The 27553-nt window shown below is 39.7% G+C and overlaps 2 protein-coding genes across 12 annotated transcripts in view; one reads left to right on the top strand and one right to left on the bottom strand.

The window, feature by feature from the left end:
• Nucleotides 1-16029, top strand: part of dclk2a (doublecortin-like kinase 2a) — a 33208-nt gene extending 17179 nt beyond the window's left edge. Inside the window, exons 3-18 of one of the 8 annotated variants that reach the window (XR_003295505.1) lie at nucleotides 813-942; nucleotides 3051-3149; nucleotides 3376-3426; nucleotides 4401-4492; nucleotides 6088-6175; nucleotides 6621-6723; nucleotides 7401-7458; nucleotides 7838-7957; nucleotides 8036-8182; nucleotides 8271-8404; nucleotides 8870-8947; nucleotides 9414-9510; nucleotides 10272-10352; nucleotides 10488-10601; nucleotides 11279-11396; nucleotides 13071-13208. Coding sequence is in view for 5 of the 8 variants with exons in the window: in XM_026303429.2 (XP_026159214.1) it covers nucleotides 813-942; nucleotides 3051-3149; nucleotides 3376-3426; nucleotides 4401-4492; nucleotides 6088-6175; nucleotides 6621-6723; nucleotides 7401-7458; nucleotides 7838-7957; nucleotides 8036-8182; nucleotides 8271-8404; nucleotides 8870-8947; nucleotides 9414-9510; nucleotides 10272-10352; nucleotides 10488-10601; nucleotides 13071-13880 (2202 nt within the window). In the remaining 3 variants the exon portion in view is untranslated. Of the gene's footprint in view, nucleotides 1-812; nucleotides 943-3050; nucleotides 3150-3375; nucleotides 3427-4400; nucleotides 4493-6087; nucleotides 6176-6620; nucleotides 6724-7400; nucleotides 7459-7837; nucleotides 7958-8035; nucleotides 8183-8270; nucleotides 8405-8869; nucleotides 8948-9413; nucleotides 9511-10271; nucleotides 10353-10487 lie in introns of all 8 variants that reach the window. The other 7 variants (XR_003295504.1, XR_003295503.1, XM_026303431.2 and 4 more) reach the window with 7 other exon arrangements.
• Nucleotides 16030-16123: 94 nt separating this feature from the next.
• Nucleotides 16124-27553, bottom strand: part of lrba (LPS-responsive vesicle trafficking, beach and anchor containing) — a 162781-nt gene continuing 151351 nt past the window's right edge. For 3 of the 4 annotated variants that reach the window (XM_026303427.1, XM_026303425.1, XM_026303428.1), the window contains 5 exons: nucleotides 25626-25793; nucleotides 22116-22217; nucleotides 21667-21863; nucleotides 18033-18184; nucleotides 17363-17453 (listed from right to left, as the gene is read on the bottom strand). In XM_026303427.1, coding sequence (XP_026159212.1) covers nucleotides 17363-17453; nucleotides 18033-18184; nucleotides 21667-21863; nucleotides 22116-22217; nucleotides 25626-25793 — 710 coding nt within the window. Of the gene's footprint in view, nucleotides 17454-18032; nucleotides 18185-21666; nucleotides 21864-22115; nucleotides 22218-25625; nucleotides 25794-27553 lie in introns of all 4 variants that reach the window. The other variant, XM_026303424.1, reaches the window with a different exon arrangement.

Genomic DNA, 27553 nt, shown 5'->3' with positions numbered 1-27553 from the left:
TTTAGTGCAATTTCTATTTCTATTTCTATTCTATTTCTGTGGTTTACTGTAGATCAACTTTGAGCAAGATGATAATGGTGTACTTTCTACATCACTAGTCTAGCTAAAGTTACTATGCAGAATTGCATTTTACAATAACATGCAATATGTTCAGAAATGATATATTTCTTTAGGTTAAACTATTTCACAGTTTATAAAGCAGTTAAAATTAGCTCCACTTAGACTAGAGGGAACATTTACTTTCAGTGTTTCTCATGGGTAGGGCCAAACAAATGCACTGACTGCATTTCCAGCATATGCAAAGCATAGTTTTTATTCATTTAAATTCTGCATTGCTTCATGTTCAGCGTCTTCCTTACTTTTGCTATTGATGTGCTGTGTTTCTTGCTGGTTGCTGCCACAAACTGTGGCGTAGTAGAACAGTATAAACCCATCAAACAGGAATTAACATTGCAGTGTGTTTGCATGGCCAAGTTGGATTTCTGTTTACTTACTGTTTAGTTACAGTACCTCACTCCCACCCCACTATCTTAAAGTGCACAGTGGTATGGGTTTGATCAGTTGGGCTACAAGCAACAGAGTACATTTTGCTGTAATAAGCACATTTTATGATAATACTTCAAAACTTACAACATTAATACATTTTATCATGCAGAACTTTTGCAGAGCATTTTTACACTGTCCTGTTGCTACCTTCACTTGTGTAAGTACGTAACTGATCTGACTACTTGTTTTAATAGTGCTCATGATAATCAAACAGGTAAATTACTGTTATACCCTTACAAATACTCAGTTTACTCTTCTTGCTCCAGATTACCTGCCTGCAGGACTTCTTTGGGGAAGACGATGTGTTTATTGCATGTGGCCCAGAGAAGTACCGCTATGCCCAAGATGACTTTGTGTTGGATCACAGTGGTAAGGCTTCCACAGCCTTTATGACTGGTAGGCCTGATTAAGACTAACTATATGTGTCACTGTGTGTGTCCGTGTTAGACTCAGTGTCTTTCTCCACTATTCTTCTCTCACAAGTGCTTGTAACACTCTTTTCCTTTTAGAAGTTGATAGCAGGATATGAGATTTGTGTATGTGTATAATTTATGACCTTTCGTTTAATGATTCTCCTTCAAATTGAATAGAGATGATTATCATTTTGATAATTAAAAATCCAGTTAGTCCTGCAACCACCAAACCAAACCAACCACCACAACCAAAAGCATTAGTACCTACTTCATTTTCATACACACATCTTTGGCTTCAGTAAGGAAAAGAGGTTGATTTCTTGTTGTTGGAATGTAATTTCATTCCTGTGTGGTTCTGTGAATGTTGGGTTCATGTTCTCTACTGTGTGTGTTGCAGATATTATGCACATGCTCTGTAGGGTATTACACCTTGATTTTGCTTTAAAAAACTCAAGGGTTGAGAGAACACAGGCTACTGAAGCTATGACCAGTAGATTCAGTGACAAGATTTTAAACTTAAACGTACTTAACTTAACGTATCACATAGTTTACATTTGGCTTCTTTGTCATCATTTATTGAAATGGTGACCACACAGCGCTTCGTTTTGACCGCTCCATGTTTGTGTGCTGGGTTTCTCGCAGCAAGAATTTTGTGTTGCGTTCAAGCCTGGATTAGGCAATGGTACCTTCGACTAGTGACACCACTACATCACAGAAATGCTGCCATGGACAGGGCTGACAATTTAATTTAATCGAGCAAATTATTATTGACAGTTAATTGATAGTCAACTGTTTACATCCCTAATTCATATATAACATCCTGTAAAACATTTTATTATTTTGTTAGGTTAGATAACAGCAGGGAGCCATGTCCTATCACACACTGCTAACTGCTACCAAGAATGGGTGATAATCAGAGATAGTTTGGAGCTTTTGTCCTACTTATACTCCGGTGCTCCACTTTTAAGAATTAGGTCTTTGACAGAACAAAAACTGTACTCTGCTGAAGGCACAGAAGCTGCTTTTCCTTTGGTGAAATTAACTTAGTATCCAATCTACTGCTGAGACATGATGCAGTAAAGATGTAGTAAATGATCTATGTAATAGATCCTGCAAAAAACACAAAAGTTGTATATTAACTTTCTATTATATAGATTGTTACTTTCTGTAGTAAAAGTTAAGTAGCTTAGCCTCAGGTTTAGTTTTAATCACAAACCCATTAAGTACAAATCAATGTATGCATGTTAAAGAATCATCTCTCCAGTAATTTGCCCAAAATAATAAACCAGTTGTGAAAATGCAACAACAATTTTAAAACTGTATACTTTTTTTTTTCTGAAACTGTATACATTTTTTTTCTGAAACATTTTTTCTGAGCTCTATAGCTCTCAAATCTAGAAATAATTGCCATGACTCATTTCATGTTTTCACGTGTTTCATATGTACATTATGAAAGAGGTTGTACCAGCTGCTTTAATCAGTCAATGTTTTTCACCAGTCAGCGAAATGTGACTGGTGAAAAACATCAGAGGCCACACATTAGAAGTGCTCTGTGGGTGTGATATTATGGTTTTTTTTTTTCTTTTCATGTGTGTCATTACATTACACCTCTCACCGCCCCCACCCCCATCAACACAAGCCTTGTACCATAAGCTTCAATGCATCTGTTCTTAACTGACTGAACAAAGCTATGCACAAAAACCAGATGTGTCAAGTATATGCCTGTAAAAAGTGGAGCCGCCTTGTTTATTCACTAGAGTGCAGTGATGGTGTATGCCAGAAACTTTTCACTTTGCTTTAAGCTGAAAAATGCTTTTGCATTACACCCACAAGTAGAAGAAGCTATCATGTATTTTATCTGCTCCCCTGTGATTTTTAATCAGTTTTGACTAAACAATGCTTACTGCTGTTCTTTGTTCCATCTCTGTCCATATAATCAAGTTTGTCCAGTATTCATGAAATCAGCCCAAATAAATATCATTTTATGGGCAGCACTCCTGTACAGCAGCTTGTGGGAGTAGCAGTGAGAACAAAGATCAGGTTTGTTGGCAGAGGAAAGTTGAGGTGACCCTGAATGTGTTGTCTCTCCAGAATGCAGAGTGCTGAAGTCATCTTACAGCCGCTCTGCTACTCCAAACCGGACAGTTAAGAGCCCTGGACCTTCACGACGCAGCAAGTCCCCTGGTGCAGGTAAAACTCATGCCTGTGCATACACACAGCAGAAATATTGCAGAAACTGTCTGCATTAGCCCTGTTAAATGAACAGATATAGATGCATACAGTTATGTATGCAGTTATGATTGCACAATTAAAAAGGTCAGATCTGGTAGATTATTACATAATGTATGTGAAAATATGTTTCATACATGTGAAATACATTTTTTCTTTTGTCCCCACCCCCTTTTTAACCCTGCAGCAAGACGACCTGTCCACTACTCTACGAGTCAGTCACCAATCAAATCCCCAGGTGAGGCTGGTGACAACACTTTTTTTTTCCCTGTCAAACACCTTCAGTATCAGTTTACAGTGGAAAATCAAGGCAAAGTAATTAAGTAAAATGATCTTCCCACAGCTTTATGGTTGTCCTCTCGCCTTGCGAATAAATGCTGGCTCTCACCATTGTAACAGTATAACACTGTCAGTCAGTGTGGGTAGGTCTGTCAAGTCCAACACTGTGCAGAGAAAAATATTTTGACAGCTGAAAAGTTTGTGGTGACATATGTGGTCCCCAGATTACGAGCTGATGTTGGTTATTCAGGCTTTCTTTTTGCAGCTCTACCAGTGGGGCACAGTTTCCAGCTGGTCCAGTTCTTCTTGGCAGAAACCTCTTAAATTCAGGACAAAACTGTATAGTTGGTTAAATTTGGAGGTCTGACTAAAGTACAAGACCATTCAGACCACAATTATGTGACATTTTATTTGTATTCTAGGGTTAAATGAACATTACAGTTATTCCAGTTTATTTTCTCACCTATTTCACTAAAGAGTTGCATCACAGCATTTCCATGTGTAGCAACATATAAGTAGCATATAATGTCATGTTGGTGAGGACAGGTGAAGAAAAATGAAACAAAGATTTAAATGCCTGAAACAGCATGATTTTGTTCAGTTCAGCTGATGGAGAGACTTTGAGTTAAAGTTTGACGCATTATGTCTGTATTTGTGCCAGAAACCAAGACTGAGGGAGTGTGAAATAATCTGTTCTTGGGAGAATGAATCACTAAAACAGTAGAAGCTCTCATCCCTGCTATGTGCCTGTGCACCTTGTTTTTAAATAGTAAATCTATTTGTTTGTGCAGAAATCTACTGGTGATGTAAAGGGTTTCTTTACAAAAGAATGTTCAACCTCAGAAACAAGCAATCAGCTGTAGGAAATGATAAATGTGTGCAAACAGAGCAAAGTGAATGACTTGTAAATCTTTACCCTCTGTTTCTCCACAGTAAATGGTGTTTCCAGCAGCCAGATCTCAACCCCTAAGTCCACCAAGTCCTCCACTCCATCTCCCACCAGCCCACGAACTAGCTCCTTTAAGGTTAGACATGTTGTCACAAACTGTAATATTGTACACACAATATAACACAACAGGTAGTTGTACTAAAACACATAATCTACTATATAAAGTGGGCTTTATGGTTTATACAGTTGATGCTTGAGATAGATATCTGACCCACATCATTGATACAGTGTCATAAAATAGTGTCATTTGTTGCATTCTGCAATCTCACCACTAGATGCCACTACATCTTTCACATTTTACACATTGCACCTTTAACTGCTGGTATGGGGGAAATTGTTACCTTTGTGCAGATGCAGGCTTATTGCAGTAGCTTTGTATTAACTGTCCAACCATGCAAGTGGTCTTTGATTCTCTCTAAAAAGGAAACAAAAATATTTTGCAAAATATTAAGTTGTTCCTTTTAAAGAAGAACTTCAGAGGAGGGAATGAAGTACAATTGTATTGACCTATAAAATGATGTAATAAATCCATGTCAAGTCGGGTCATTAAGTTACCAACTGACAGCCATCTATCACCTACAGCCTGTGTTGCAGCTCTGCAGTGTATTTTTGGCAGAGTTTGAGGTACTAATCTGATTTATTGATGGATTCTTCTATAAGCTGCATGTTAGTCCCAGACTACAGCATTTGTGACTGGTCCAGCCAACTGGCACTTCTCCTCCTGAGAGTCACCATTCCCATCTAAGCCTTGTCAAAGACTTATCCATCCACATTCATTTAGCTGGATATTAGATTTTAATGATTTATTCACAGCTTTTAGAGTGTAAGTAGAACAATATTGTTTTGAAAAACTAAATGAGGAGGCACAAAAATGTCAATGACATAGTTGCTCACTCCCTCTCTCTCATTCACCTTAAAGGCAGTCAAGCAAACTAAGGCACATTAAAGACATTATCTATCAGAGGGAAAAGCTTATTAATGTATCCAGATGGAAAAGGACCTTGGATGTGTCCTGCCTTCTTCGTGGTCCAGAAGGCCACCTTTTTATTCTAAATAATAGATCCTTACTCTAAGGTAATGTATATTATGGTGCAGTAAGATACAGAACCACTACACCACATAATGGAAAAGGCCACTTGTGTGATTTTAATGCTTGTGCTTTGCATTTGTGGTAGACATTTAAAAATATTGCCACGTCAAGACAGAAATTAACCTCTTAACATATTATTCATTCATTTGGAGCTGTTACAGATTTGTGCTCAGTGATCATAAGAGGATATGAAGGACACCTATTGCAGTAGCTCTGGCATTTATACATTTTGAAAGCCTACTTTAGACCTAGTTCACAATTTATTAATTCACTATTTTCACATTGCAGTACTTCAGTTTGTTTACATATATTCTTGTATATGACAGAACTGAGCATTAAAACTGTGTAGGTTGATCAATTATATATTGTGAGTATAATGTTGATTTACTCGTGCCCTTTTAATGTCATTTGAAGCATTTCTATGCAATAAAATGTTGTTAGTGAGAAGGGACCTACTGTACAGATAAATGTATTTTATTGATGTGGGTGCTTTCAAAGCCCATTGTTGCCATGGAGATTTCTAGAATTGTTTTTGTTTTTGGCCAGGACTCATTATTCTGGTTTCTTTTTGTATCCTGCAGATTCCTCCGTCACATCACACCTCCTCCCCAAATGTAAATGGCTCATTAAGCAACCACCAAGAGCAAAGCAGTCGACTGAGTCCAGAGGGTACGTCCCGTTTCCTTTCTGGTCCTTTCCTCTCCTCCAGTTTCTGGCTGAGTCATTCACATGAGTTGCCAACTACCACAACGCTATTACATTATCACAGTGCTGCAGTGACAGTAACACTGAAACAATCTCCAGTCTTGCTCCACATCACAGTTTTTGCTTACCTGACAAATATGGGGAGAAGTAAGCCTGGTGTATTTAGTACTCCACTGCTGTGTGAGAAGATACTTATAATATTTTTAGGTCTGTGTGTGCGTGTGTGCGTAGGACATAATATTCCTGCTCAGTTCTCTAATTGCTGCAGGAGGAGTAGTAGAGATTACTCTCCATCTTGGTGCAGGTGTGTTATTTTGTTGCACAGCATGTAGTCCCTTAATTTAGTCTGAGACCTGAGTTTCTGCCAGTGCTCGCTCTGTTGCCTGTTGTAACCTTCATCTCTCCTTAGCAGTTAACGGCAACCTGCCTGCCTCCACCATTTCGGAAAAATACAAAGTTGGGAAGGTCATCGGAGATGGAAACTTCGCTGTGGTCAAGGAGTGTGTGGAGAAGTAGGTGAAACACATTTGAGCAGACTGGAAATGGTTAATACCCTGTTGGCAGCTGTCTATGGTGTTAGAACAGCAGTTAATGAGATGTGCGTCACGTGCAGTAACTTCTCCATCAGGGTGTTTAAGTCCTGATGACAGGTATTATGGACAGAAATATCCTGCTGATTAAAAGCAGCGGTGAATTCACTTCATTAGCCTGTTAATCTCTGAGTCACTGCCCAGGCAGACAGGGGAGATATTGAGAGGAGGCCTGTCAACTGTTTCCTCTTATAATCTGAAGGACAGTATTTAAAGATTCCCTGTGGAGGTTTTTTTGTAAATGAATACTGTTGATAGTCAGGATTTTTCATCAGAATGCATAGAATTGAGGATAAGAGATATAAAGAGAGACATATAAACTCATATAAACATTTTCAACCAGAGAAACACAGATATTTAACATAGAGTTAAGACACTCTTCAAGGATTCCAAGATTTTAGCTGGTTGTATCTGCACTATATCTCTGTTCATTGTAAACTTAGCCTGTACAGCTCTTCTTTCCAATAACTGAGTGCCATTGTACTTGCACAACATAACTGAGGCTCTCTAGTGAGTGCTTGGGTTGCATTTCAGACATTGTTGTGGCATCAGTGTTGTTTTTATTGTTAGTTCTAATTGCATTTTTTTTTTTTGTTCAGGTCCACAGGAAAAGAATTTGCACTGAAGATCATCGACAAGGCCAAGTGCAGTGGAAAGGTTTCAGATCGTCTTTGTCTTCTCTCTTTTCTTTGTGTGTTTTCCCTTCAGACCTGTATGCGCACGCACACACACATGCACAGATGGTAGGATGAAAGTGGGGTCATATGCCTGTTTCCACTGTGCATTTTTAGTATTGCCTGAGTATCTCTGATCCTCTTATCCACCATGACTAGTTTAGTTTGGTAATGTGTTCAACGCAATGTAATACTTGGACATGCAGGGAGTGATACTCTGAATTTCAACTGGTGTCAAGGGCGTGTTATTCAGTCAACAATGCAGCCTCATTTCAAGAACATTATGGGTCAAGATGAATCTCATGTACTGAAGCATACACTAACATCCTAACTTGGATTGTTCTGTGGCTGTATGTTTCCAGGAGCATCTTATCGAGAATGAGGTAGCAGTGCTGCGGAAGGTGAAACACCCCAACATCATCATGTTGATTGAGGAGGTGGACACTCCCTCTGAACTGTACCTGGTGATGGAGCTTGTCAAGGTACGATATATGTCAATATCAGTGCAGTATTCTCATTTCTGTGGGTGGTGTAACAAGTGAGCTGATGTTGTCACACAGGGTGGGGATTTATTCGATGCCATCACCTCCTCTGCCAAATACACAGAGAGAGACGCCAGCATCATGGTCTATAACCTCGCCGGAGCTCTAAAGTACCTGCACAGCATGAAGATTGTCCACAGAGACATTAAACCAGAGAATCTGCTGGTATGCTCAGTATATCCACACACACAACATTTTTGAAATCTGTTTAGCTATACCAGTGTCCTTGATCTAAGCATGCATTTCATTTTAGGTGTTTGAGTGCCCAGATGGCACCAAGTCGCTGAAGCTGGGGGACTTTGGCCTGGCCACAGTGGTGGATGGACCTTTGTATACTGTGTGTGGAACTCCTACATATGTGGCTCCAGAAATCATAGCCGAGTCTGGGTAGGCTAGATGTGTTTTTTTTTGTTTTTGGCAAAATGCTGTATGTGGCTTTGAGTACCTAGATCCTTGGTTTCTAGGGAAGGTGATCATTATAGAAAAGTATGCATGTTTTACAGATTAGGGACTTGGTTTAAACAGAAACATCTGTTCTACGTACAGTAAAAATGGGTCATTGATACCAGAGGATTAGCAATTTGTGTACTGGCATGCTAAATAAAGCAACACAAACCATATAGCTGTGTTAGCATGAATAATTATAGTGGTATATTTTTTTCCCACATCATTACACCACGTTAAAAAAAGTCTTTCCACAATAACAGTGTGTTGAATTTAATTTAGTTTTTTTATTGCCCAGTCCGGCATCTGCTGTTTAACACTAATGTGATGGTTTGCTGTAAGCTATTTAGCTACAGTTAATCCTTAACTGACCTTTTCCATCTCCATGTCTCTCCTGTCTCTCACCAGTTATGGTCTGAAGGTGGATATCTGGGCTGCAGGTGTTATCACCTACATCCTTTTGTGCGGCTTCCCTCCTTTTAGAAGGTACTTCGGACATTTGCTTTCAGTAAATGTCTTTGTTAAACTGATTCAAACCTAACATTCACTTACATTTCAGTTCATTTACATATGTGCAGTACCAAACCATTATGAAGGCTGTTAGTTTTAAATTAAATACCATGTTGAGTGAAGGTGTCATGATTCAGAGTAGAGAGCAGTCACATGATTTGGGAATGTGTCTTTTTCACCTGTATCATATGCCACACAGATAAACAGCTGCTGTAATTAGTCAGTGGATTAAGGATTATCATCCTGCAGATATAGTCTGGAAGGGATCTGTCTTACATTAATGTGACTTATTTATAATAGAAATCATTTCATGGTTATCACAATGAACACATAATAGCTGAAATTAAAAGGTACATAATTAATTATTAGCGAAATTGCAGTACAGACAGTTTTATTCTCTGTGTTCTGAGTAATAGAAATTCTTGTTTCTCTTTCCATGTAGTGACAATAATCGGCAAGAGGATCTGTTTGATCAGATCCTTCTGGGGCGCTTGGACTTTCCCAGCCCTTACTGGGACAACATCACTGACTCAGCTAAGGTTAGATATACTGAGACACACACATACACAATAGTGTTTCTGGAGGATTACATTAAACATGTAACTTAAACTGAATGCAGCTAGGTCTACAAATGTTTTTATTTAAACACACACACACACACACACTGTGAACCCTATTGTTCACACTTCTTTAATGACTACTGTCTGCTGAAAGACACAGAGACCTCTCCAAGTAAATTAATGTCATGTATTAAGGTGACAGCCCACGCACAGCATGCAAGACCAAACTGCTAATTAAACCCACTGCTATTACAGTGGCCTGTCACTGTAGAAAAGTGCACACTTATAGACACCACAGCATGAAACTACTTGCACTTACAAAGCGTTGCAGGTGTAAATTCAAGAGAAGATATTTATCCAGAGACTTTGCAAGCACATGTGAAAGCATGTGCATCAGCTCTGTAGTCTATGGCTTGCAGTTCTCTGCTGATTTTGCACATAGTTCTGCAGGGCTGAAATTTGAAATATCAGCATATTATTATTTGGTATGTTCAGTTTCATTTTCAGCTACAGCAGTCAGCTGTTTTCAGCCAAAACAAGTTAGCAACTAGTTTTATAGATGTGAATACATACACGCATTTGACTACAACTCCAAATTGACTATAGAATTCATTATTTACTACTATGTAAATAATGGTGAATGAAGGTGAGATCATATTGAGATTGACTCTGCAGATGTACCTTATAACTGAAATAGTATTTAGCTTTGGTGTTGACTTGAACTACTGATTTTGTTTCAGGAGCTGATTGGAAAGATGCTGAAGGTCAACACAGGGGCTCGATACACGGCACAAGATGTCCTCTCACACCCATGGGTCACGGTACTTTAGACTGCGTTACACACAAACACAGCGTTATGGATTCGTGAGACTTTTGTGCTTTTAAAATGGCTTGATGTGTGGAAAACTGCGGTGTAGTTTACGTGTGTCTGTGTGTGTGTGTGTGTGTGTGTGCAGGACGATGTAATCGGGGAGAACAACATGAAGATGGAGGTGACAGGTAAACTGAAGACACACTTTCACACTGCGTCAAAGGACACCACCACCACAGCGGGTGTGTCTGTTATCATGGTAAGCAACTACAAACATTCCCAATCAAACTTTATTTTCAATATGTTTTGCCCGAGTTTATTGCAGTACTTTTTAGATCGTAATCATTTAACTTTCAGCGACCTCTTAAATCTCTAATACTGCCATTTGACAGGGGTTTAGTGGTCACAAACAAGGTGCCTGCAGTGACTTGCACATGTAGGGCTTTTTCCAAACATTTACAACATGTTTGACCCAAATACTGTACAGAAGATGAAGCCTCTTCTACTGTCATTCACTCTATATGACTCTTAGACCAACTCAGCCAGCAGGTCAAGAATATCTGTCTTCAGTCTTTGTCAGTGAGACATTAACTGCAAGCGTTCAATAACTTGTGCTGCTGTAAACATGTGGATAAGATTTTAGATGAAATGATGGAAACGTTTTAAAATTATACAGTAAATTTGTAATTTTTGCAGCAGTCATATCTATTCATCCTGTCTGTTTCAAGCCTCATTTCCTGTTGTGTAGTTTGACTTCCTTCACTCCCCATCTCATCAGTCACACCACCCATCAGCCTAGCGCACTCTGTTCAGTGTCTGACCTGAAATCAGCAAAAGGGAAGGAAGCGGAGATTTCTTTGATTAGGAATGTAATTTGAACACCCCACCCCTTTTCTTGCAAAGAGCCTCATTGTTGCTGTAAATTTTATTTGACAGTTTGAGGTGTAATCCCGGGCCCTGGCCTCGGCCCCTTCTCCTCATCATCCACTTCCTCCTCCCTCCTCCTCACCCCTCCCTCACACCCGACCCAGGACCACAGGGAACGCCTGGAGCTGTAAGCTGGGTAGACACTTCATACACCCCCCACCCTCCTGCTTCCCTTTTTCCTTTCAGGCCATCGCCCTTTCCTTTGCCTCCCCCCTCCCTCACCTCACCTCCTCTCCCATCCCTTCCTTCCTGTTTCTTTCTCAGGCCCCCTGCCCTTCTTCCTCTGGCCACCAGCTGCACTAACTGCTCTCAATAGCCAACTGATGTGGACCTTGCTAACACTCTTTTGACATGCACTGTGCCCTGAGTTTACCCCTTTAACTCTTCTCTTACTCCTCATTCTGCTGCGTCAGTTACATTTCGGTCTATTTGTATCAATCAGACACTTTTCTGGGATGTGAAAATAATCGTCTGTGTTTTGAAGGATGTCTCTGTTTAACCAGTGTCACTGAGGTTATTCAGCATGTTTACAGTGCTAATGTGAGCCAATGCAGTTGTTTTACTCTATGCCCCTTTGGATCCAGCAATCTATAATCATTACAGCACTGCCCCAAGTTAACAATACTCTGGTGCCACCTTGTGGAGACAATTAAGAACTATGCTGGCACCATTCTTAAGTACAGTTTGCTAAAAAAGATGCAAATCAATGTGTCCTTAATGACATAAGATTACCCTGGATGTTTTAGAGGATATTTCTCGTCTTATTCTTTTTTTTAAATTTTTTTTATTATTGCTTAAGCCTGAAAAAAGACCAAAACCTTCCATGTTAGTGAGTCTCAATGCCTCCCTAATGGTTCCCACTGAAAACAACTGGGAACTGTAGTTATTAGAAAATGTAAGCTCATCTTTTCATTAAGAATAACATCAGCCCTATCTTTTCAAACTAACAGTCAAAAACATTCTACCAAACCATCGCATTTCATTCAGCTATGTATTGTAAATATAGTTAGGCACTAACTGACATAACTCTGCCTGAAATAGTCACTTACAAAAAGTCTAACAGTTTGTTCCATCTCAGCAGTGTCAGATATTATACTGTGTGTTTTGGATGTGTAAAAATCAGATTAACACTGAGGTGGAACAACAACTGCCCATTTGCCGTCGTGTTTGTTGTGTTAAATTTATTTTGTGAAGCCGTGAGTAAGACTAGTCTCTGTCCCTTTTTGCTTCTCCCCTCTCCCTGCATTACGTCCCTCTGAATTAGCTCCAAGGCAATGGTATGTACTAGCACTTAATGCTACGCCTCGTCTGTTCTCCTGGTGAGATTTTGCACAAGGGCAAATGAGGATTGTTACATTTAGTAGTTTTCCTCCCCAGAATAAAAGCCATTATTGGCTTTACTAATGACAAATTCAAATTCCTGTCGAATGAAAAAGTCAGTCTTCTCATTTGCCCTTTTTCTGCACATAGAGTAGAACTTGATCTGTTTTGCTTTGTTTTAGGATCAGCTTACTGTGTTTTTGTTTACTCATCTCTGTTATTAATGTCCATTTTTCATTAGAGTGCTTCACCATGTATGTTCATTCATATCAATCAAACAAATAAAACTGGGTGAGTAGCTAATGATTAAAGGTTTGACTTGGGATATTTGCAAACCTTCAGCCAACTTTAGACTAAGTTTGAGGTTTTCTGTCTTGTGTAGATTGATGTGATATCTCCTTCTCTCCTTATTGATGTCATTTGAACTTTGGAGGTGTGTAACTATCCAGCTGATGATCTGTCTGTCTGTATGTCTTGTCAGAACACAGCTCTAGATAAGGAGACCCTCCTGCTCACCGCCCATCATCACTCAGGCCCCCAAATGGCGACATGCTCCAATTTGGCAGCAGACAGGAACAACCCATCTGCCCTCCCACTCAAACCAGCTTCTCAAACCACACAGACGTCACAGACCAAAGCACCAAAACCTGCCAAGCTGGTGTCACCAACTAAGATTGCACCTCCTGAGGCTTCCAAAACCATAGGAACTGTGCCTGATGCTACATCCACCTGTAATCCTCCCTGCACTCATCTCCAGAATGAAAATGACGTGTTAACTGCTAAGCTTCATCTCCCTCCCTCTGCTCCTGTAAGTTCGCTACAATTCTCCCCTTCACCCTCTGCTGAAACTTTCCCCATCACCTATTTACCTGTTTCATCCCCTCCTGAAATAAGAACCTCACCTACATCACCCTCTGCTGCTCCCTGCTTACCTCTAGAACTTGCCTCCCCGTCCGGCCCTCCTGGTCTTTTAACCTGCACAACTCCCTCTACCCCTGTCTCGTGTGCCTTCCCATCATCACCCACCAAACCAACTCCACTTTCTCCTTCTTCTCCTACCGAACAAACCTCTCCTGCTAAAGAAGCTTCCCCTTTCCCCATCTCCCCCTTCAAACCTGTTGTATTCTTCCCTCCCTCTTCGCCAACGGAACAAGAACCTTCTTCTCCCATCCATCCAACCCTGTTTCCCTCTCCTCCTTCTACACCTCCCAGATCTAAAACCCCACCCTCCCCCACTGACCCTGCTTCCCACAGCCCCATGCCTGCTGAAGAGCTTATGGAGAAAGCTTAAATAGCTGTCCTATTCTGCATCCACTTTAAGCCCCTCTACTCCTCTGTCCATGCACGCATCATTAAACATGAGAAGAGTAAACATTCACCTCAAGCATTTCCAGTAGCTGTAAAACTGAGCCAGTGACTGCTGTGTCCACAAGTTGTCTCTCACTTATCCCACTCATTTTAGAAACGGAGTATGTGAGGCGTTTTCTAAAAGTTTGTCGATTGTAAATGTGTTTGTATTTATTAATGTGGAGGATCTGGAGAATAGGAATGACTGAATCATCACTGTTCTGAGTGGTCGTCTTTGGAAGTCATGCATTGCTGTATGACCTGATTTCTTTCCTTTATTTATTATCCTGTTTTGACTGCCTGTGGTGCTTTTGTAAATAGTTACTCATTACGGACAAAACATCCTGATTTGGGCCCTTTTGCTTTTAGTGAGAAACAGTCTCTAATATTTAATACAACTAATTCAGTATATCAAACGTCTGAACTTGCTAGCCTAGCTACCTGTAGCACACAACTCACTACGCCAACAATAACCATCACCAGTGTTTTCTCCTGATGATATCTATACAATATACAGTACACTGGGTGGACAAAATAAAGCTAAGACCTACCAAAGTACCAAGTAACTAACAAGTGCTTTGCTTTCTTAACATCTACTTGGGAATTCTGTGTTTTTCCTGGTCAAAATCATGCATGTACAGTGAAAGTGGTGACCAGGCCTGTTAAAGGGTCAGTTCATCCAAATTACAGAATAAATAAAAACATTTGCTTTTGCCTCTTCCTCTAGTACTTCACAAGCTTTTTGCCTCATGATCCCTTAAAACCGCCATCACAAATTGGACGTTTCTCTCTTTGGTGATATTTTCAATCAGAGATTCTAATTGTTTCATTTAAATATCTGTAGGGGCCTTAAGATATAAAATTATCCATTATTATATCAATAGCAAAGACAGACAGAAATATAGTGGAGGAAAATGGGTTTTTTTGTGGTGCTCACAAAGAAACAGAGTTTAAAAATCTAATAGCAGAAATACTTTTAGTTTTCATATGAAGCATTTACCACTGAATAAATATAAAAAATATACATGACTAGGACTGCTAGCATGATTTCCAGAACTCGTAGATAGTTTTAAAGTAGGAAGAGCGATGGCAGAAAAGGTATCTCAGATCCTTACCAAATAAAGCCAGCACATGTCCAGATCCAACTACAAAACAGAACATTTTTAATTTGGGTGAACTGACCCTTTAACATGACTTACTATTGTGTCTGTCTTAGTTACTGTTAAGTCCATTTGGTAAATAACTTTTTAGAGCTCCTGTAATTGACACATTCATTCATGTAAGAATCGTTTAGTGTGACCCTCAGCTGTCCACCTAAAACTTGAAGGTTTGCTTTTGCCTCTGTGCATCTAAGCAGTCAGGGTCCTTAAAATAATAACTGCATTAAATTAAATCACAGCAAACTGTATATCCAACAGATGTGAAACCAAACTGCATCTGTTTCTCATGACCTGCGTATTACTGGAACTACTCAAACAAAATGCACATTTTGGTTTTAATTGAGCACCAATTAAGATAATTCCCACTGACAATGCTGTACCAGGAGCTGCATAAGTAAAAATCACCATTCCTTTGAACTATCCAAGCAGTGGTTTTTGATCTGTTGGAGTTATACAGTAAGAATGTGTCAAAGTGACTGGTTAGTGACTAACCACTGGCTAACAGCCTTTATCAAAAACCAGCCTGAGTGAAAAATGAGATTGTGCGTCCTGTAGTTAATTTCTAAGTGATTTGTTCTTGTTTGTAACTGTTGTAAAGTCCACACCTTTATCCCAGCTGGTGTTAGTAGGTCTCCCAGTGTGTTCAACAAGCACTCCTTTACCACTTTCTTCCTCCCTGTAAGACAAAACTCTCACAGACACACAATCAAGTTGGTTATTGAGCTTCTCATATATGTAGTTAAAGTAAATTTCAATATGCTTTGTCATAGCAGTTTGTAAAGGGCAATTTATATGAAAAGGCCAGTTTTACAACAGGTAGATTGACTGTGTCAAACTGGAGTAATGGTTTTTATTAGGCATAGAGTGGCTGCTTTTAATGTCCCACTATTTTGAAACTGCAATACAAAAAATAAAAATGCAAATAAAGACTTCAAATAAATGTTTGTGGTTGTGTTTGTCTTACCAGAAGTTGGCCACTAGAGGGAGATGTGCGGTCTTTGTGATTGCTAGTAAAAACACTAAGTAATTGAAGTTATAAAATTCCACTTTATTGTCAGAACTCAGCACACAAAACACTCCAAAATGATTGCAAAAAATATTGGTTCACATAACTGGAGATTCTAACCACACCAGAAGTCGAACTTTAAAGGAATAGTTCCTTAAAATCAAAGATACAAGTGGCTGTTTACTAAGGACCAAAGAAATATGCTTTACTGTCATTTTAGTGCAGAATTAGATAACATAAACACTCATTCTGTAATTTAAACTGCTGTTATGAAAAAGATCTTCAGACTAAAATGCAGCAAGTCCTTCCTTTCATTGTGTATATCACTTTGCTCTTAGCTGCTTTGGAGACAGGACTCAGGACTTTGGAGATACTAAGCTGACTTGGGTACTAGATATGATATAGATGATTTTTATTTACTAAATTCTGATCTGTTACCCTCACTCTTTCCAAGGCAGACATTGTTCAAGATTCCCATTTAAGAAAAAAACGTTTGGCTCCTTATTCAGAAATGTAAATGAGAGAGGAGCATTATCGTTGACATGGGTTTCCCGACATCCTGCACTACATAAAGCTCTTAACATCACTGACCCAGAGAAGTTTTGTGTTGTTAAAGTTTAGGCTATTAAATGATACTGCAATAGATCCTCACTGATATATTTTCTATGAATATTGAGCCATGCACAGAATCTCAATCTTTTATCAGTTGCAGAGTGATGCAAATGTTAAATATCAAGGGCTACATTTAAACATATATATATAACCATAGTTAGATATTTATATATTGTCTCTCAGTTATTCTTCTGACCAATGGATTTATCATTTAGGCAAATATTTCTGCCAAAATGGCAAAAAGCGTGTGTTGATTAATGAGAGCTTAATAATTACTACCTGCATACACACCTACAGAAAAAACAGTCACCCTAAAGTACACAAATATTTGGATTTTTAAGTCAAGACAAAAGGTTCTTAATAGCTCCTAACAAATCCCTCTTTTCCAGCAGACGAAAATAGACTCTTACAGCTAAAAATATATTTAACCGTAACATAACCCCCACCCTATGATTTATATGAAAATTTTCTATCTGATCTACAAAATATAGCAATGCCCTTTTTAAAAATAGTTTGATTTATCTACTATAATAGGACATATGTTTTTCCTTCTTTCACTGAGATACATTCAGGATATCAGGGCCTAGAATAGTGCCTTTCATAACAACTGCTTGGATCTTTGTCAGTCAGGTTGTTGCTGTTTTCGGCTCAGTACCTTGTCTGGTACTCATGATGCCACCGGTTGAAGTCGTTGTAGAAGAGCACGATACTTCCAGATGCCATGCCAGTTATGATGCACCTTAGGAGTCAGGAGAACACATCGTAAGGATTTGACTATTACATTTTTTTTTTTTGCTATTAATTTGAATTTAACTGAGGGACTTGTACTTGAGTATTTGAAATATATAGTTCTACTTAACTGCATTGCAGAGGGAGTACTATTCGACATCTAGATTCTACAGATTTTAACTTGTAATCTTATAAAGTAGAAGATACTGTCAGCGTTGTTCATATGTGTAATAATAACTACAATCTAGAAGAAAAAGGTACAGCTATAACCTTAGAAGTCAGTCACACAACAATCTAAATCTAAAACTAGCTAAATTTAGTCAGTAGTCACCAACGAAGACTAGCAACATGAGATCTAACAGCACCGGTGTGTTTTATGGCTTATGAATGAAATATATTTCTTTATAAAAGGAATTTTTAACTATAAATCTTGATCTTTCAAAACTGAACATACAGTGAATAGACTCACTTCAAGTACAGCAACTGTTGTAAAGATGCAGGTCTTTTACTGAGATTAATAGTTTTTATACTGTGGCATTGTTGCTACATTTACGTAGGTGAGAGATATGAGTATACATGTGCTAGTTACCTTTGGTCATGTGACATGGCCATAGAGCGGATTCCTGCATCACAACCAGGGTAGCTGAACAGCTGTTTGAGGTTGTGGACCTGCCAGACACATACGACACCTCCATTGCCACCTGTCAGCAGATACTGGCCATCACGACTGAGAAGCATGGCCTGCCAGAGACACACAGAACAAGGGCATTATTATGCTTTTAATGAGCATTAAAACTTCTCTTTTACTCTTTGCTTTTTGCAGAATATGTACTCTGGACACACTTTCTCATTCAGTTTCTTACAGCTTTTACATTAATAAGTTTTATTAGGGTAAAGCCTTCTGTACGGTCTGAGACAACAACACTACGTCACTGCCTAAATTGTTTGGAAAGAAGAAAAAAAAGATAACAGTAAAGCTAAGCTCTCTGGATCCACATGCATAATTCGTCTCCAAATAAGATTGGTGACCTGGGACTAGTTTGTCTTTCACGTCAAAGGAAAGCTCATACTATCAGGTCATGTGAGCAAACAAAAGATCCCAGGTCAGTGCAGCCATCCTTGGGGGCTTTCTGTACACAAACCCTGACTTGCAACAAAGATGGTTCCCCACCATGAGCCTCGGAGATTTACTCGTCTCATCTGCTTTTCCTGCAAACTGTAACAGCTGAATGGGCCCCCAGAGAATCAGACATATACAAATCAAGTCATGTGTTGGAGTCCATTATGAGCATGGTGCGTCGTGAAAGCTAAAACTGAAAGAGTCAAGAGCATCAATCAGCAAGTAACCGTAGCTGATGAAATGACGAGGCAGAATGTGAGTTCTAAAAGCAGCAAATGACACAAATTTAGAGCTTTTCTCGTTTGTGGTTTTGTGACACTGAAGTCGGCCAAATTTCAGCTGCAGCTGTGATTCAGCAAGAAGACACATCAAACACCAACAGCATGTGTGTTGAATCAAGCTCATATTAAATGGGAAAATGAAACTTAAACTTCAGTCCTGAAGTTGGAAGGAGTAATTTTCAGGAACTTGACTTGGTAAGGGAAACATAAATAACCCTTCAAGAATACATACTGGATTGGATGAAAAAAAAACTGCAGACTAAATTAAGCAAGTGTTTTGTATAAAAAAAAAAAAAAAAAGCCTTCATGGAATTTCCTACCACACTGAATTCAACAAGCTCTGTTTCTCATTCCCATCAAGCAAACACTTAAGACCCACATGGAAATGCATTCATACACAGACGGACACACAATGATGCAGTCGCATGGTGCCCGCTGGTGGGAGGCCTCGAGAATCAATTCGACTAAACTGCTGCGGTAGATCATCATCTGAGATGGCCGGGAAGGAAGCACGCAGCTCTGTTTTGATTTGTGTGGTGTGGGTCTGCTTTGTGTGTACACTAACTGTCTTGTGTATCAACATTCAGAGTTAATCTGACATCAACTGCGAGATAATGCAGCATTCAGCTAAAATCATGATTAATGAACTTAAAGAGAAATACAGTGCAAAAAGTAATGAAAACTGCGATTGGCTGCCTTCTGTTGTTGAACTATACTTTTAAAGCAGCGTCAAAGGCAATTTGGCCACTTGGGGGCAGCAGCCGAAGAAGCCAGAAACAAAACACTGATATATTATCACGTTGCAGCTCCAAACTCCAGCTAAGGGAAAATCAGGCTCTTTAGCCACCAAATCCTCAAATACATTCATCACTACTCGCTGATTGACAGTTTTCTAACTCACTGTTTCTGGTTAGATACAGCAGGTCAGTGGTCTATAGTGGATTTAACGGGGCTTTTTTAAAACAGATGCTTGATGTGACCAAATGGTAAAGCTGCTGGGCATTAAAACACAACAATTATATCAGACCAGATCTAGGTGATAATTCTATTTGGGTTTGTCACTACAAGGGCCACCTTTCATGATACATACAGCCATTTAATTGATAAAAATATCAACAAGTGCAGCTTTGAATTTCCTAAAAAAAGCAGTTCCAGCTTGTTGTTTCTTGGTACTATCCTGCTGTATTGCTCAGTAACAGTAAAAGAAAAGATGATATGAACTATTTTCCAGTTTCTGTGTTGTGTTCATGTATTTTGTGCTTGTATTAACAGAGTCCATGACCCTACTAAAGCACGGCAGGAGGCAGCAGAGCTGGCAGACATGTCAGCCCGGCCAGGTAGGAGGCTGTAGACAGACATTATAAATCAGTGCCTTAGCACTGGGCGGTCAAACAAGATGGCCGGTGGCTCTGTGGGAGCTAAGATGGCTACCAGGGCTCAGATGACTAAAAAATGACTCCAGCAGAAACACATGCACTTTTAATGCACATATTTCCTACTTCTTTCAGGGAACGGTGGGTGGATTCTGAGGCTGGGGAGAGTAAAAAATGTAATTTATGGTGCAGTTAATTCCCCTGTTCTATGTACGAAGGCAGTGAAAAAACTGCTGGAATGGTTACACCGCCTGAGTTATACTACTACTTAAAAGACTGTAATCCATTCAGTATGGCTCCTGTCACTCGATTCTGCTATTAGACCAGGATGCCGACTGTTAGCCTGTCATCTAACCTCTGACTCCAGACCCTTATAAATTCAAAGTGCACACACTGTCTCTCTTTTTCAGTCTTACTCTACTTTCTAAGTGGATACTGTAGGCCACGACAAGCACTTATTTATCCTGGAGTCATACTGTGTTGTGGCTCCGAGGGCTAAAAAGATTGATTCTGGTATTTACATGAGTGCTCTAAATATTGTTTCACTCTCAGACCGGGGAGGTAGAGTTAACGGGGATGAGGCGAGTGCTGAGATTCTCACAGCCTCATTCCAAGATGTTAGGATTTGCCTAATTCCATCAGACATGGCCGAAATTTACAACTGCAGAGGAGAGCTGACAAGGCAGGCAACGGGCCACGGTGTTCCCGGGTCTCAGCCTCACATCTTTAGAGGCAACAACAAGGAAAATGCAAAGCTCTTTGAGTATATATAACATAATTATCCTCTTCTAAAGACAATAAAGTTCTCAGAAATATAAAAAAACAACTAATTACTAGCCACTGTCCCAGTTCACTCAATCATTACTTGTCTGTGTGCTCAATAATCACATCCTCTACAATGTTTATATGTTATACATGGGGATTTATACAGGAGGGGGCTGGTTATAGGCCTGGGCATGAGAGCTTTCTTAATAGGAAACAGGCGTGTGGCTGTCTGTCAGTGCTAGCTTACATTTCCCAGGCTAAACCGGAAACAACGGGTCGGGAAACCAAAGGCAGTAGCTGCTATCTTGTGTCACTCTAGTCATGAGGGAGGAAATGTGGGAAACGGGGAATGTGTTGTCCTGTGCTGGAGGGTAGTTAATGGTGTTGGTGTCCAGAGCTGACCACTCCTCTGGAATGTGCTCTCCAACTGCAATTTGACCTGACAACAGGGCCGTGGATCAAAAGGACCACTTCCTCTGGTGTGTGCATGTGCAATGGAACAAAAGAGAAGTGAAGCCGTGTTTTTGCCCAGGGGCAAGCCGACCTTTCTCAGATCTCAAATCGTAAGAAAGCCTTTAATCAGTAAGAGGACTTTCTTTTTTTTTTTTTACTGATGTGGTGCAGACATACATGTGCGAAAGCACTTTCATATGCCTGCTCACGCTCAAATGTACATTTCCTCACCTTGATGTTGTCTTCCACCTCCATGTGTCCCAGCAGCCTTCCATTGACACTGAAGAGGCAAAACTGTCCCTTGTCGTAGTAGATCATGCAGTGTCCCTCAGTGGAGCACTGGATGAGGCGGGGCCGCATGCAGCTCTCTGGGCCCTCCAGGGTCCGCAGCAGGTCCCCATTCATGGAATGGATCAGACAAGGACCCTCTATACACAGATAAGATCAAACAAGAACAAATAATTTCACATTATTTCAGCTGATCTTTATTTATGTATTCTCTTTATAAAAAATGTATACAGATATACACACAAATCTAATAATAAAATATCATGTCTCATATATACATACATTTTAGCAAGATAGCATCTAATGGACTCTAACATCTAGTGCACTAATAGTCACTTTGAAGACATGTACATTTAGAGGTGGGATATATTCACACAGACTGACAGTCTTACCTTTGCAGCCACTGATGATAAGACCCAACTCAGCACACACAGTTGCACAGGTCACCTCACAGTCATGGCCGGTTAAGATGGCTCGTGGTGTCGTAAACTCTGCTGCAAAAACACCAACAAAAACAAAACAGATCTGAACAGCATCATAAACAGGATCAAGTGTGTATGACCACTTCCAGTCACTAGAGGGAGCAAAATGCAAACTATTAACCCGTTATTGAACAATAGTCTTTCAAACCAGTAAAAAAACATTATGAACAACCAAAAATTAAAACAAAACCAGACCCATCTCAGATGGTGTTTTACACTTTCTTTATGCTCTATGGAAGCAAACAGTATACCGTATGCTACTGTAGCTTGTTGCTCAGACTTTGACCCTGTTGTTATGCTGGACATACATTTTTCTCCTCATTCGCTCTCCCTTTCTAGCACTTGTCACCCACTGCTTCTTTCTGTTTTTGAAAACTTCCCCTGCTGACTGTTTTCACTGGATCCAGATGTTTCTGCATTAAACAAAGAGAGAAAAAGAGCCGGAGGGAGCGAAGCGAAGTTACGGTCCAAGTCATAAAGTTTGTGTGATTTGTTTTTGTTTGAGCTGTCAGGGCGAACGACAAAACAAAATTGCCTTTTTGCTTCCCTGTCTGTAAGCACTTGTCCGCACAATCACACAATGCACTTGCAGGAAGTTTGGGAGGTACAGACATTACATGTGATTATCAACTGATGCAGATGGATTAATGACTGTAGCATCAAAATAGAGGAAGTATTCAGCTCTGTTCAATGGCAGAGTGTATATGTTTAGTGGCCAGTAGTGAGGCAGCAACCCTGAACTGGACAATGGATTTCATTAAAGTATCATTCAGGGAATCTTCTCTTTATTGACCCCATCTTCTTCTAGAGGTCAGGTTCAGCTCAAACAAAGGAACACAGAACATTAAGTAAATACACACAGTACATGGTTCATTTTTAAATGCTCGATGACCCTATTTTTCCACAAATATTTGTGTAACAACCCAAAACTGCTCTGCAGTCTCCTATTAAAAATAAATAGTTCTTAGTAAATTCCAGTGACAGAAATCATTTATTTTTAAGTACTAAATTAAAATGATGTCCTAATTCTAATGTATTCTATGTAATAATTAGAGAAAACAAAGCGTGAAAAGACAAAAACAAAAAAGGCCTAGTGTGTACTGATACCTGACCTCACCTTTCTTCATGCTAGTTGACTGCATTAAACTCCAAACATCAAGCTGTCCTGTCCAGCAGCCTAAACACTAGTCCCACCAGGGTAGAAGCCTAAACATCTACATTTCATTTAGTTAACTAACATTCTTGACATCACTAGTTCATGCAGTACAAGTCTGTGGATTAACAGTGTTGGACTTTGTTAGGGGAAGATCAATAAAGCTGATATACTGGGGTATTAGTTAACCTCTGGGGCCTTTCGCTGCAATTTGGTTTGAATTAGACACATCTGATGGCAATTTTGTACCTGTATGCGACTAAAGCTGGGACACTGAGAAGGGTATCAACTCTCTGAAAAAATGCGAGGAAGGTGTGTGAGTGTGTGTGTGTGTGTGTGTTTCAGCCTTTGAAGGGACTATGAGAGAAGAAGTTGGAAAATAGATATTTGTGTGTGAATATTTAAATGTTGTGCAGCTTACAAGTATTTAAACCAGGCACACAGTCGCTTAGTCACAGCTAATTTACCAGCACTGAATTTACAGTTTTAAAGAAAACTATTATTCATTCACTGCTTAGTCTGTACTGGTGACCTGTCCAGGGTGTACCCCTGCTTTTCACCCAATGAGAGCTGGGATAAGCTCCAGCAGATCCCTGTGACCCTAGTTAGGAAAAAGTGGGTATAGATAATGGATGGATGGATGCTTAGTCTATTTAAAACCAAAAAAATGGGTAGTAAGTGGCCCCTGGTCATGACCAGCAGATGTCAGCGGTGTCTGTGAAATCTCTCTGCTCCTTTTTAACAGCAACATACAGTATGCCTCCAGCAGAAACCAAGTGTTTATGGGTAAATGTGTACATGTGCATATCAGCCATTCAGAGGCACTTGTGTCAAGCTTATGAAGTGTGTGGGATATTCACAGAGCATCATGCCTAAAAAGGAATGTGTTCATGTTTGTGTGCATGTTCTCATGGAAATCTATGTAGCCTTCAGCTTGAACGAGTTTCATTTTTCAATTTTTGGAAGAGGAATAAAGAAGTCTGCTGTCTGTATGTATTTTTGAGTACTTCTGAGTGCGTGTGTGTGTGAGTGTGTGAGTGTGTGTATACACAGCAGAGCTTCATGTCTGGCAGAACCTCCTGCGGTCTGGGGCAATGGAGCATCACATTGTGGTGGTGAAGGGTTGGGACTGCTTTGTCTGCTCCTCTAGCTACAGTGTGGTAACTGCACTGAGTCGACTGAGGTTAGACTGACACATACGTGCATACAAGAACATGCACAGCACATGCACACAGAAGTACTCTTAGCATATAGCTGTTCCATAAACCAATGAAAATATCGACACATTTGAGAAAATATGAAGTTGAATTGTAATTCACTACATCACTATATGCATTCATTTAACCAAAACCCTGGAAGTTTGGCACATTTCAGTGAAACTCAGCAAACAACATCCAGACTATGAGGATGATTAAAGTAAAGCTCTGAAAAAAGACACAGTTCTGCTAAAACATTAGCTGATGTAAACAAATGATAAAGGGCATGTCTTTTTTTCTAAAATGTTTTTAAATTTCATTTAATTTGCTGTTATACATTATGTTCTTAGGTAAAATAAACTGTTTAAAAATGAGTTCAGAGTTTCAGAATTCCCCCTATTTATTTTCTACCAAAAATGAAAATCCCTATTAATTAAGAAAACATTTTTCAAACAACCAGCTAAATAATAAAACTTGAACCTGGCTTATTAAGCCAATCGCAATTTGCCATAAATTTCAGCCCATTTGTAATGTATCACTTAACAACATGTACGCCAATCTAAGATGACCAGATTAGCACAGTGGAGGCTAAGAACTGAGCAATGTGTGTGCGACGCTTTGATCATGGCTAATGCCATATGTTATGGTAACATAAGGGAGGCCCATGACATTTTTCACTTTTATCGACTAGTGTGACCCCGTGGCAGTGAACTTTCATGTGCTGGCTGACGATCCCCAACATCACATTTAACATCTGTAAATGGCTCTCACTTTCATTCACATTAAAGTCAAATTCAAACACACACACACACACACACACGTACACACACTTATTTGGTCTTTTGAGAACACACACAATTTCAAACCCATTATCGAAAGCTGTTCCTGGTGTGACAGTGCTGCGAAATCCAATCTGTATGCAGGAGGCCAGGCCTGGTCAGATGAAACTAGTTGTTACTTTGCAGAGGGAGGCAGTAAATCACAGAGTCACAACTGTCTGGAGAGTGAGCACTCAGAGAATACCCATGTGTGTGTGCTCACATTAACAGACAGGTTTGCTTGTGTACTTACTGCCCGGGTTCTCCCCGATGCTGTTGTGCTTCCCGTTCCAGTACCACAGTAGCAGGGTGGCATCTCTGGAGCCTGACAGGATGTAGCAGTCGCCTCCGATGTACGATTCAGAGCGAGCCATGCACGTCACCACGTCGCGATGCCCAAAGACTATCTGAGTCAGTTTGCCTGCACAAGCACATAAATATACACATTCTTCAGAATCACATCCATCTGCAAACAAGAAATAAGTAACTGGTGATTACAACCTTTGGAGGACATAGGACAGTAGTTGGAATGCATAACTTTGTATTGTGTATATTTTGCATAAATATTTTAATAACAAAAAAACAATAGGAAGTTATTGCTAGATGTAGTTCTTGAGAACTCCCCACCATATGTTTGTTGATAATATGTCTGCTTGGCTAGTTGTTCTACAAGATCAAACTACTACTAATTCGCAGACTAATGTCAGACAAGACAAAATATTTGTTCCAACTTTGTGTGTATGTGTGTGCATGTCTGTGCCCCTGCACATGCAGTGTGCTACATGTGTATATACACAGAGGCTAATTGCTGTCAGATTTCCAGACCACAGCTCCACTGTCTAGCTGTCTAATACTCATTATGCTTCTCATAGTGTGACCTCTAGAGTCAAACAGTGGATAGTTTGCAGCACATGACATTTCTGTCTAGGTGTCAAAATCACTGTCCATTGGATAATGAAGCTGTATCTCACTGAAAAGATGAGGATTATTATGAACCTGAGTGGGTCACTGACTAACCTTCCAAAGAAGAACAGAGACATCAAAGATGTAAAGTGTTTGACATCTTTATAAACACCGAAAATAAGTAATGATAGCTTTTGGCTACCATGCACCTCATACTGAAGACTCAGCTGCTCACATGCACACACTTGCATACACACAGAAAAATTAAATTGGATGTGTGTGCATGCAGCCGTATGAGGCTATGTGTTTTGTGCATGTGTACCAATCAAGTCTTGTAATTGATAAAATCCCTTGGTTCTTTAACCTGGGGGCTTTAGGGACCTTGGTGGCAGCTGTTGAGCTTGTGCGATTAAACTGTGTTCGCGTTCCAGTCGTACACCCTGGTGGCAGTCACACAATAGAGCTATCTCTGTGTTCCATCCCTCAACCCCTCCCTCCTCTATTAAAGACAGGGAGGGCCTGGCCTGTAGAAATTGAATCAGAGTCTGTTGTATAGATGTATGCAAGACACTGAATGGGGCTGGGGAGAAGAGTTGAGGAGCAAGGTACGGAGATGAAGCTTCAGACAGTTTCATTTAGGACCCTTGACCTGATGACGTCTGAGCGTGCGTGTGTGTGTGTGTGTGTGTGTGTGTGTGTACTTGTAATGCATCTTATACAGATATACTGTGGGGACTTGGTTTCCTTCTAGGGACAAAAAGCAAGTCCCTACAATGTAAATCATTGAATTTTATGATGAGGACGTGGTTTAAGGTTAGGTTTGGGTTAAGGTTAGGGCTATTCTGTTTTATACAAAATAACAGCCATATAAAAAATTTAATACAAAGTACATCAATGTAATGTCCTCTAAAGTGAAGGAAACACAGTTGTGCCTGTGTGTGTAAAAAAAATCCACATTTATCTGTGTGCATGCAAGTATCTAAGCCAATAACATTCAGACATTTAATACCACTTTAAAAGACTGTACACTATATTTAATTTAGGTAAACTGGAATAATTTATAACAAAAGATATGTAGAATAAAATCTGATCTTTTATAATCACTTGATTTGTAATGATTGAAAGGCTTTCAACAAACTGTTGACAGCACACATCTTAAAAACGGAAAAATGAGTAGCAAAAGTAATAGGGGTGGGACATCAATGTAGTGCAGCACAGTCAAGTAAAGAAAAGCACACCATCTGTGGAATAACAAACAGGACAGACTGTAGCCTATTG

The sequence above is a fragment of the Mastacembelus armatus genome, chromosome 1, assembly GCF_900324485.2.
Source record: "Mastacembelus armatus chromosome 1, fMasArm1.2, whole genome shotgun sequence".
Lineage (NCBI taxonomy): Eukaryota > Metazoa > Chordata > Actinopteri > Synbranchiformes > Mastacembelidae > Mastacembelus > Mastacembelus armatus.
This window is presented reverse-complemented; position numbering and strand designations above follow the sequence as displayed.